The sequence below is a fragment of the Tauraco erythrolophus genome, chromosome 5, assembly GCF_009769465.1.
Source record: "Tauraco erythrolophus isolate bTauEry1 chromosome 5, bTauEry1.pri, whole genome shotgun sequence".
Taxonomy (NCBI): domain Eukaryota; kingdom Metazoa; phylum Chordata; class Aves; order Musophagiformes; family Musophagidae; genus Tauraco; species Tauraco erythrolophus.
Window position 1 is genome coordinate 82,142,494 of NC_141469.1, and position 11,944 is coordinate 82,154,437.

The following is an 11,944-nucleotide window of genomic DNA, read 5'->3' on the forward strand; positions in this document are numbered from 1 at the left end:
CAAGGGGTTTCAAGTTCTCCTAACACTTGGTGCAGTTCCTGTAATAATTAAATTTGTATGAAAGAGCGTGAGGTTGTTTGTAGTTAGGAGCATTTTTGTTCGGAGCTGTGCATGATGAAGTTCACTCACAAATATGATTTTTCATGGATGGAGAACACAAGGGTTTCTGGTTATGAGGTTTTGCTTATCCCTAATCCTGGCAACCTCACTGCAGGTTTTACCTGGTGTGGTTCAGTTCCCCTTGTGGACTTCTCCGACGAGGAGGGTGAGGGTTTAGCAACCTCTGGCTATTGATCTTCTCTGCTGCCCCTTCCTTGGAGTTCAGCACACCTTTGTCAGTCCGTTCTGAGTAAATCAGCCTGGACACGAACTCCTCCTCTTAAATTGAATGTAGCAGAAATGTTATTAAAGTTCCCACTTGCTGCTCTGAATGTTTAGGGCTGAATTCAGAAGTCCCTTTGCCTGATTCTCCAAGGACTTGAGGACGTAAGAGGGACACACTTTGTTTGCTTTCTGCCTTCCCCCAGCCCCAGCCGCCCAGAGCCCCACTGGCACAGCACGTTTTTCCACCCTGCACCAAACCGGAGTGCGCTGAGGTCCGAGTGACTGATTTCCCTGTCGTGTCACCTTCCTGCTCAGCGCAGCCACAGCTGTGCCAAGCACGCTTTGCTGGATCCTATTCCTCCCACCTCAGCAACCCCACTTGGTTCAGGTCTCTGAGAATTCCAGGAGTTTACACAAATGTACAAGAGCATGTGCTTTTCCGAAAGGGATGCAGACACATATCTGTTACCTTCTTTACGTGCACTTGCGAACCATTGTTTGATCTCAGTAAGCGAATCTGTCTGTAGAACTTCACCGAGTTTATCCAGCACCTGGAAAACGTGCAAGAGAGTTATCCTGAAGGAAGAGAAGCTGATGGGCCACACCGTTTTTGCGTGTGTTTTAGTTTAGCTCTAGCTGGGTGAGCGTGCACTTTTCCAGCTGGGCAAATTCCCTAGCTACTATTATGCTTAGCTTTGTTGTGTTTGTCGCTTGTGATCATCTTCTATCTAAAAACATGGATGTTAACTCTGTGTCTTGAAAGCCTTCGGGAGTTTTGGCCGACTTTTGTCTGACATAGTAAGCAGGAATGCTTAATAAAAATCAAGGGAGCACAGTTACAGATGAAGTTGCTTAACTGAATTTTTTTAACTTTGTTCTTTTGTCTGAATAGTCTTGCTTAGCACTGTTAAGAATTGTGAGGTCTAACAGCCTTGTAGCTAAAGGAGCTGAAGCCTTTTGCTACAAGCTGCAAACTTCCATCTGGGAGAACTGAGCTGATGTTGAACTGTTGCCTAGTTACATGAAGGGAGGACCTGAGACCAGTGCAAAATGGAAGAGAAGGGGCCCACGATTGTCAGCAGAAGCGACTACTCGTCTAAATGAGAAACAGCTAACAGCCTGCCTGGAGACTAAGGAAGAATCAGTAAGGAACACAGAAGATCCCAGACCAAAAATTACTATTGGACCGAGAGGCGCGTGCAACACGTGTGAAGGAGGAGTGCGTAGTCGGTAAGGGTATAGGTGCCCAGGGATTCCTTTGTGCAGGGTCCCTCTCCAGAGGCACCCAGCTCGAGCTGTCGCTATTGCGGTAATACTCCATTAAAGTATTTGTTTCTTTCACCTGGAATCTGAAATTTGAGGCTGCTGTGGGAAACCTTGGACAAAGAATTTCTTGAACACCTCCTCTCTCCCTGGCTCTACCTCCTTCCCCGCAGGGGCACAGGGGGATGGGGAACGGGAGTTGTGGTCAGTTGGTGACACGCTGTTTCTGCCACTCCTTCCTCCTCAGGGGAAGGACTCCTCACACTCTTCCCCCGCTTCAGTGTGGAGTCCCTTCCCATGGGAGACAGGTCTCCACGAGCTTCTCTGACATGTGTCCCTCCCATGGGCTGCAGTTCTGCATGAACCACTCCAGCTTGGGTCCCTCCCACGGGGTGCAGTCCTTCAGGAACAGACTGCTCCAGCGCAGCCTTCCCACAGAGGCACGACCTTCTCTGGGCGCAGGTGGATCTCTGCTCCCCCAGGAATCTCCATGGGCTGCTGGGCTCAGCCTGCCATCTCCAGGCGAGGTGGGGGGCCCAGTACAGACAGCTGCCTGCACCTTCCCCCTCTCTCCGCTGCAGGTCCCGCATGGCACCGGCTTCTTTGGCCCTTCTGAAACACGTTATTTGCAGAGGCGCCGCTTGGCTCGGCCCTGGCTGGAGGGGGGTCCGTCCTGGAGCCAGGGAAGCTGCTGGCAGCTTCTCACAGGAGCCATCCCTGTAGCCCTTCCACACTACCAGAAGCCCACCACACAAACCCAAGCACGTGGCGTATGTGCCGGCTGGTTTTAGAGAAGAAGGTTCAGCCCCTGTGCCACCGGCATTGCTTCCCCAGTGATTGCCAGTGGCAACTTCCAGGTAGGTGAAGCAACTCCCAGTAAATGCTAAACACAACCTTCAGTCAGGAGAACCCGCACACGGGAAAAAAATAGGAGCAGGCCCCACACCATCCTCAAGACAAAGAAAAATATGAAACATGACAGAAAGCCATATATTCCACCTCTCATGTGTTGCCTTTATTTCCTCAACCAGGTAACTCAGCTCAGAATTGACCTTCTCCAGGATGTGAGGACTGTGACACAAGTTGACGATGGAGAGGAAGGCTGGCTGAGGGATGCACCGTGGATTTCCAGCCTAGTTGCAGGTTGTGCAGAGGCTCGGAAGCGTCTTTTCAAAAGCTTTTCCAAAATAGAAAAGAATGTGTAAAGAATTGGCATTGCCTCCATTTGAGCGGCGATTCAAGGCAATGCCGAGTGTATCGTTAACGCCAGTCCCCAGCAAGGGTGTGCAGCACAGAACACACCTAAACCCGTTATTTGGTTGAATGTGGCCACGTCTAGGTTAATTGTTCCAGCTTCTAGTATGTGGTCACCAAGACTAACAACACCTACCCATGGCGTGATGTGGAACGCTGGAGTTCTCCCTTTTGCTGAAGAAAATGGGTAGAATTATACACCGTGTTTTGCTTTGAAATCTTTTTGGAATAGCTATGTGTTTTGGAAAGAGGTGGATTTTGGTGTAGGAATGAGAGTGATGCCAGGTAACTACGAATGGAAATCAGATGAGGAAGGGGTTAAATCTGGGCCTCTGTATTCTGTTTGCTTTTCCATCCTGGGATTGCAGTGTGGTGCTGAGCCACTACTCTTCACTTCTCTGTGTGCAGGCTTCCCCAGCCTATTAAAGGCCCAGCAACCCAAATGGAATTGGCAGAAGGTTCTCTTTGTAAGTCCAGATAAAAAGCAAAATGCAATTTCCAGTTTTTATAGTGAGTGTGGTTATGTAGCAGGGAGAAAACAAGAAGGGCCAAAGCCCAGATAGATAGGAGTCTTACTGCTTTTTACTGCTGTAAAAGACAATAAAATATCACAGAGTCATAGAGTGGTTTGGGTTAGAAGGGACCTGAAGTATCAGCTATTTCCAGCCTCCCTAGATCAGATTACTCGAAGCATCATCAGCCTGGCCTTGAACACTTTCAGGGACAGGGCATCCACAACTTCTCTGGGCAACCTGCTCTAGTGTTTCACCACTGACATTGTAAAAAATTTCTTTCTTGTATCTATCCAAATCTCCCCTCTTTCAGTTTAAAGTCATTGCTACTTGTCCTATGCCTGCATGCCCTTGTAAAGAGCCTCTCTCCAGCTTTCTTATAGGTCCCCTTCAGGTACTGGAAGGCTGCTAGAAGATCTCCTTGAGTCTTCTTTTCTCCAGATTGAACAGCCCCAACTCTCTCAGCCTGCCTTCATAGCAGAGGTGCTCCAGCCCTCGGATCATCTTTGTGGCCCTCCTCTAGACCTGCTCCGACAGGTCCAAGTCCTTCTTATGTTGGGGTCCCCAGAGCTGAACAGAGAAGGGAACATGGGAGTGCTGGTCAATAGCTGGCTGAATATGAACTGGTAGTATGCCAAGGCGGCCAAGAAAGCCAACAGCATCCTGGCTTGGATCAGAGATAGTGTGGCCAGCAGAGCTTGGGAAGTGATCATCCCCCTGCACTTGGCACTGGTGAGGCCACACCTTGAATGCTGTGTTCACTTTTTAACTCCTCACTACAAGACAGACATTCAGGTGCTGGAGCGTGTCCAAAGAAGAGTTATGAAGCTGGAGAAGAGACTAAATCACAATTAAATCCTAGGAGTAGCGGCTGAGGGAGCTGGAGTTGCTGAGTCTGGAGAAAAGGAGGCTCAGAGGAGACCTTATCACTCAGTTTAACTACTTGAAAGGAGGTTGTGGAGAGGTGAGTATTAGTCTCTTCTCCCAATTAACAAGCAATAGGACAAGAGTAAATGGCCTCAAGTTGCACCAGGGGAGGTTTAGATTGGATATTAGGAAAAATTTCTTCACTGAAAGGGTTATCAACAATGGAAAAGGCTACCCAGGGAAGTGGGAACCTCTGCCATCCCTGGAGGTGTTTAAAACGTGTGTGGATGTGGTGCTTGGGGTGGACTTGGCAGTGTTAAGTTAATGGTTGGACTTGGTGATCTTAAAGGTCTTTTCCAACCTAATGATTCCATGACTCTATGGCAGTATCTGGCCATGTTGTAGTTATTTTACAGCCAAAACACAGTATGTGAAGTTTGAAGACGTGTTCTGCTTGTATAAGTGAATGGTAAAAGTAAAAGCGGTCTGAGACTGTCAGTTCAGGTTACAGTGTTCAGTTACTACCTGAGTAACCTGTCAGCTTCCTGGAGGAAACGTAACTGTGCTGTAGAAAGACTCCGTTAACCTGGTTGCCTTCATTTTGATTCTGCTCAGTCGTGAGCCCTTGAGGCCTCTGAGACGTAATTACGTTTTTCAGGCTCAACTCGGGCAGCGTGATGCTGAGAGACAGCTGATAAGAAACACTCAGTAGAGAAATTTATATGGAATTAAGGCAATCTGAGTATGGCCCAAAAGCATTTGGTCAAGTGTGTCTGGCCTGCTCAAGAAGTCATTACCGCAGCTCAGTCAGCGTGTGGTCACTCAACCCTGCTGGTTGGTTTCCAGTTCTCTTGGTTTCCAGTTTGGTTTCCAGCTGCCTTTGTAGGCTTTACACCTAAGGCACAAGGGAAGTTTCAAAGCCCTGCCAGCTCCTCTCCGACTCGAAGCTCCACTCCGTTTACTGCAGCCTGCAGGCTCGTACACTTGCACAGCTGTATAGAAATGCCATATCTAGGGAACTAGTAATCATTGAAACGATTTTCTGCGTCTGTGCTCGGAGTTGGCGAGTGGACCTGAGCAGTGACCGCTCTGGGTGACCAGCCCAGCCTTCGGCCGGCAGTTCACAAATTCTCTGTTGGTTGACCTGGGGCTACAGGTTAATTCTCGCTCAGCAGCTGCTTCATCCGGCGCTCTGGCACGGCTGGGCACGTGCGGCAGTGAGTGGGCACCAAGGGAAAGCAGAGCTGAGGCTGTCCCCTGTGCAGCTCTTTGTGCAGGCCTGGCTGAGTCATGTCAAAAATCAATCTGATGCCAAAAAGTGTTGCCTCTCTCCTTTTTTTCATGTAGCTTATTTCTCAGGTACCTGTGCAGCACGGTTTGGCTGAATCACTTGAGGACTAAAGAGAAGGAACATGGATTTATTTTAACAGGGAGTCTGAACAGCTTTCATTATGCTATGAAGTCTGAAGAGTACGTTTTTCTGTATGGGTAGGCGCCTGGGAGCCACTTCTGGAAGGGAAGTATCTGTTGTTTGGGGTGGCTTCTTGCAGTTGAGGTTTCTGCCGGATCATGAAGGCAGGACAGTCTCTTGGTTCCAGCCAAAGTTTCTCAGAAACAGTTCTTGCCCAGGAACAGTGGGTCTGCTCGTGCTGGACCTTTGTTTCTCAACCTTGACATCAACAGGCATTCTGTTTCCATTTCTGCAGCTTTAGTTGAAGGCCTGAAGAAAAAAGAAAGAATATCTAACTTTATAACTAGTCAAAACTGTGCACTGTGATCTACAGGTGTTTTCTTCCCAAGGGGTTTAAAGTTCTCCTAACACTTGGTGCAGTTCCTGTAATAATTAAATTTGTATGAAAGAGCGTGAGGTGGTTTGTAGTTAGGAGCATTTTTGTTTGGAGCTGTGCATGATGAAATTCACTCACAAATGTGTTTTTTCATGGATGGAGAACACAAGGGTTTCTGGTTATGAAGTTTTGCTTATCCCAAATCCTGGCAATTTCACTGCAGGTTTTACCTGGTGTGGTTCATTTCCCCTTGTGGACTTCTCGGAGGAGGAGGGTGCGGCTTTAGCAGCCTCTGGCTATTGATCTGCACTGGTGTCTCTTCCTTGGAGTTGTGCACACCTTTGTCCGTCCGTTCTGAGTAAATCAGCCTGGACACGAACTCCTTCTCTGAAATTGAAGGTAGCAGAAATGTTATTAAAGTTCCCACTTGCTGCTCTGAATGTTTAGGGTTGAATTCACGAATCCCTTTGCTTGAATTTCCAAGGACTTGAGGTCGTAAGAGGGACACACTTTGTTTGCTTTCTGCCTTCCCCCAGCCCCCAGCCGCCCAGAGCCCCACTGGCACAGCACGTTTTTCCACCCTGCACCAAACCGGAGTGCGCTGAGGTCCGAGTGACTGATTTCGCTGTCCTGTCACCTTCCTGCTCAGCGCAGCCACAGCTGGGCCAAGCACACTTTGCTGGATCCTGTTCCTCCCACCTCAGCAACCCCACTTGGTTCAGGTCTCTGAGAATTCCAGGGGTTTTCACAAACATACAAGAGCATGTGCTTTTCCGAAAGGGATGCAGACGCGTGTCTGTTACCTTCTGTACTCGCGCTTGCGAACCATTGTTTGATCTCAGTAAGCGAATCTGTCTGTAGAACTTCGCCGAGTTTATCCAGCACCTGGAAAACGTGCAAGAGAGTTATCCTGAAGGAAGAGAAGCTGATGGGCCACACAGTTTTTGCCTGTGTACTTGGTGAGAGTGCAGTTTTACAGCTGTGCAAATTCCGTAGCCTATGATGTCCCATCAGTTTTGCTACTTTGGACACCATCCCTTTTGTCCTACAGCCCTCATGTCTCACCTTTATTTTCTCATCCAGGTAACTCAGCTCAGAATTGAACTCCTCCGGGACGTGAGGACCGTGATGCAAGTTGACGAATGGAGGGGAAGGCTGGCTGAGGGATGCACCATGGATTTCCAGATTAGTCGCAGGTTGTTCAGAGGCTCGGAAGCGTCTTTTCAAAAGCTTTTCCAAAATAGAAAAGAACGTGTAAAGAATTGGCATTGCCTCCATGTTTTGCTTTGAAATCTCTTTTTTGGAATAGCTATGTGTTTTGGAAAGGGGTGGATTTTGGTGTAGGAATGAAAGTGATGCCAGGTAACTACGAATGGAAATCAGATGAGGAAGGGGTTAAATCTGGGCCTCTGTATTCTGTTTGCTTTTCCATCCTGGGATTGCAGTGTGGTGCTGAGCCACTACTTTTCACTTCTCTGTGTGCAGGCTTCCCCAGCCTATTAAAGGCCCAGGAATCAAAATGGGATTGGCAGAAGGTCCTGTTTGGAAGTGCAGAATTTGGAATTGCGAAATGCAATTGCCAGTTCCTACAATGAGGGTGGTTCTATAGCAGGGAGAAAACAAGAAGGGCCAAAGCCCAGCTAGGTAGTAGCCTTGCTACTGCTGTAAAAGACAATAAAAAAAATCCCAGAATCATAAAATCTGACATGACAGAGCTGAGGGTGGTACAGTTCTCGCTTCGTTGTCACCCTCCTCCATACCATCTCCTTTCTGACTGTCAGTTCAGGTTACAGTGTTCAGCAGTGAGAAGGAGAGTGCTGAAACAAAGAACTCTGTTTTTCCCTTACCTTTTCCTGTGAGGCGGTCTTATTTTGAATCCTTTCAGGAACATCTGTATGTCCTCCTGGAAATCAACAGGCAGAGCGTTTTCTCAAGTTGAAACATAAAGGCCGTAAGATTTGCCATGTGTTGTATCAAGGGGAGCTATTTTTCCTCACAGAAAGGGTACAAGTCATATTTAGATGTCTGGAGGGGGGTGTATTTCCTTCTTTTTTTGTTTGCTTTTACTACCTGACATAGTATATTCATGCAATAATTAGCTGGGATGACTAACAAAGCTGAAGGAAATCCTGGCAAGTCTATGCCATGGAAGCATGCTTGGAGTGCTGTGTAGCCACTGCTGCAGAGTGCTGCTTATGGATGGAATAATTGCTGATAATTGTGAAACTATTAGATGTCTGGGGAGCAAATAATCTCTCAAAGCTGTAAGATGCGAGGGTAATTAGCGAGGAGAAATGTTGTAAGACGTGGTGACTGGCACCCAGAAGGGCAGAAATGCTTGCCCTTGGGCGTTCATTGCCCTGTGTTCCCTTTCCTTGGACCCGAGCTGTGACGGCACAGTGCCCTGGCTGAGACCCAGCTGCACCTTTAGCAGCTCTGGGTGCTCTTCTGCTGCCGCCTGATCCGGCAGTCGGTGCCTCTACTCACGTGTCAGGAACTGGGAAGTGCCTGGCTCCCTTCGCACGGAACCCTGGAGCTTTGGAAGGTGGCCGCTGGCGGATGTGATGCCTGCGGTGGACTCAATTAGCGGAAGTCCTTGATGAGCTTTCTGCTGGAGGGTGGCTGTGTTGCCAGCAGACAGGCGTTCTCTTGGAAAGTTGTTTTTTACAACACAGACCAGAGTGTTGTTTAACCCTGTGCAAACAAACGAATGGATCCAGTTTTACTCCAATAAACGCGCTTTGCTGTCGTGCAGGCGGCCCCAGAGGGGAGACTGCACATCCATACTGTTCCCGAGAGGTCTCCTCCGTATTGTGGCTGTGACTCATCACAGCTCTAGAAGTGGGATTTCTTACTGAGCTGTGCATGCCGCTGACATGCTTCTCTTAGGCAGCGGCAGGAAACGGGAGCAGCGGGTGCTTTTGGCAGAAAATTGCATTGCGCTCGCATTTCTCCTGGCGCTTGCCAGGGCACAGCTGTCTATGCTAACTGTGTGGTTTCTCCACAGCTCTCACCTTGTATGTGACTGACCATCTTAGGATGGGGAGCATTCCTGGAGTAGTAATACTTTTCCCTAAAGCAGCTCGAGTGAGAGTCACGCCCTTTGTTCAGCCACATATTATTGTTGAACTGAGGTAGGTTCAGACACTACTTGAAATCAGTGTTTGTTGGGGAACCTTCCTCTTCTCTTGCGGAGTGTCTTCCTGCAGAGCAGGTTGGCTCTTCCGCTGATCGCCTGAGGCCAAACGCTGGAATTGAAGCCAAGAGCACAAATTGACCTAGAGAGAAAGGTAGTGGAAACTTCAGTTACTCTTTTTCTTGTAACCACGTTCCCTGTTCTTTTTAACCTCTTCCACATTCAGTCTGGAGAAGCTGTAAACACAGGAGGGTGGAAGCAAGCTCCCTACTGCTGCACTCCTAAGTAGTTACCTTGGGCAGCTCATGCTGCTTGTGGGCACTTTGCAGCTGCTTTTATTTCTGTGCAGTTCCTGCTCCGGAGCTCAGCTGCTCCTTGCCATGCATCTCTTTTTGGCCTCGACCTTTTTGTAGTAACAGTCTTTTGCAGCAGGGGAGTGGACGAGAAGTGCAGGGACAAGTGAGGATAGCAAAGGAGATGTCCAGGCCTTTCTGATTTTTGTCTTGCCTAAGGCTTGTGTGTGCAGAGAGGCAATCCCCTGTCTCTTCAGACTTGGTATCTCTTCTAGTTTTCAGTTTTAAAGATTGAATAAAAGACAAGGAACTGTTACTATAATTCACTTGATTATTTTTTCCTTCCCTATAGTAGCAGCTACTAACAATCTCTTTGTCTCTTGACACTTGCTTAGGCTACTCAGTCCCATAACTGGTGAGAAGGGGAATATCTGAGAATGATGTGTTGCCAGCAGACAGGCATTCTTTTTTGGAATAACTATGTGTTTTGGAAAGAGGTGGAATTTGGTGTAGGATTTCTCTATCTGAGAATGACCGTTTAGTGAAGGCACCTCTCAAATGTCACACAGAGTGTTTAGGTAACCTATTTGATGACGATGCAGTATCTAGTTTATCAAACCTAAGAAATTCATCTGTAAGAGCTGCTGGCTGTAAGAGCCTGGCTGGGCTGAGAACAGAATAAGTACTTGGCAGTTATCTACTGGGGTCAGGAAACAGCATATTTTAAAAGACTATGTGGAGAGAAGAAAGGGAAAGGACAGGACATCTTTTTAAGCAACTCTTAATGTGTCGCAAGATTTCATTTTATTCCCTAACTCCGTCTGACTCTGGGGAAAAACTCGAGTGAACTGACAGATTTTGCAATGTGCACAGAACATCAACAGACCTGAGGAGGCTTGCCCAGTTGTAAATAAAAAAGTATAAATTGCAGAGTTGAAGGTCTTGGATTAAGGTTATGTGTGCCCTGAGAAAGCAACTGAGACAAGGTCAGTGTTTGTCACCTGTTAATCATCACATCTCAGTGCACGAGGAGGCAGGGTGCAATCCACAGTACATAGAAGTGGTTTAAAGTTGAGGGCAAGCTCTTTCTTTTTTGCCTTTTTTCTTCTTTTTTTTTTTTTTTTAATAATAAGAGTGTATAAGTTCTTTTATGGGTTTATGATATGGTTTGTTATTTTAAGAACTAAAATTTAAAGGAAATATATTTGGTTTAGTGGCTAGAAATGATGAGATTGCATAAAAGCTGTGGAATGATAGATTAACTAGCACAATGAATTCAAAGTAGTAAATGAACGTCCTGATTTGTGTGTTTTAGAGAACCGTTTGACACTGACTCATATAGTGTACCTATGGGATTACGGTGAACTTTAAGTTTGTTTTTTTGTCTACATTGAGTAATGCTCAACTGGTCTGCACAGAAAGTTGAAAGATTAATTGAGTTCTGATTCCCTACTGTAAGAAAAGAGATTCTTGCTTTGTCCGTTTTGATGGATGCAAATTACAAACAATACGCAGCACCGGTGAGTGAGTCCTAATTTTACTTTAGCTAACATGGCATGTTCACTACAAACGTCAGATAGCATCTTCCTTTTGGAGCTACTGTGTTGCTGTGATTTCAGTAAAGACTATGTCTTCCATTTGGTCTAATATCTATCTTAAATGCATGTTGATCAAAACGTTTTGTTGGGATTGTTGTCCATTAGACATCTGTCTATGAACAGAGTGCTTTAAAGGCTTTAAAAATCATAGAATCATAGAATGGTTCGGGTTGGAAGGGACCTCAAAGATCATCTAGTCCCAACCCCCCTGCCATGGGCAGGGAAACCCTCCACTACACCAGGTTGCCCAAAGCCTCATCCAACCTGGCCTTGAACACTTCCAGGGATGGGGCATCCACAACTTCTCTGGGCAACCTGTTCCAGTGCCTCACCACCCTCTGAGTGAAAAATTTCTTCCTTAGATCTAATCTAAATCTCCCCTCTTTCAGTTTAAAGCCATTGCCCCTTGTCCTGTCACTACACGCCCTTGTAAAAAGTCCCTCTCCAGCTTTCCTGTAGGCCCCCTTTAAGTACTGGAAGGCTGCAATAAGATGACCCCGGAGCCTTCTCTTCTCCAGGAGGATGTGTACAGCAGTTTAATTTAGACCAGTCTTATATCTGACTGTGTTACTGGGCTCTCCAGAAAAAATGTCACTGAGGTCATTTCTTGCTTTTTCACCAGTTCCCAGTCTATACCCCGGAGGCATGTAAGTGTTGGTGTAAGGAACAGAAAGGCCTACCTACCTGAGAAGCAGCGCTGTAGAGGACCTCCTCCTGGGCAGAATCCCAGGTTGGTGGCACCTATTTTAGCAGGTGAGGTTCCCCCTGTTGCAGGGAGTCACGTCTTTCCTCGAGTAGGGCTTTGCAGCCGAGCGAGCAGCAGCAGCCTGGCTCGTCTGCTGTGCCGAGCAGCTGTGGCCGGCGCAGGGCTGGGACGTGGGGAGACCCTCGAACCGCCCCCGTCCATTGT

At 47.4% G+C, this 11,944-nt stretch overlaps 1 protein-coding gene across 1 annotated transcript; it reads right to left on the reverse strand.

Moving 5' to 3' along the window:
- Positions 1-217: 217 nt before the first annotated feature.
- Positions 218-9,124, reverse strand: C5H4orf17 (chromosome 5 C4orf17 homolog). Its single transcript, XM_086612515.1, has 6 exons — positions 9,022-9,124; positions 8,495-8,701; positions 7,855-7,910; positions 7,073-7,237; positions 6,811-6,892; positions 218-378 (listed from the first exon to the last, which is right to left on the reverse strand). Exons 1-6 carry the CDS (start codon positions 9,122-9,124, stop codon positions 218-220), a joined length of 774 nt encoding a protein of 257 aa, XP_086468641.1.
- Between the last annotated feature and the right edge of the window lie 2,820 nt (positions 9,125-11,944).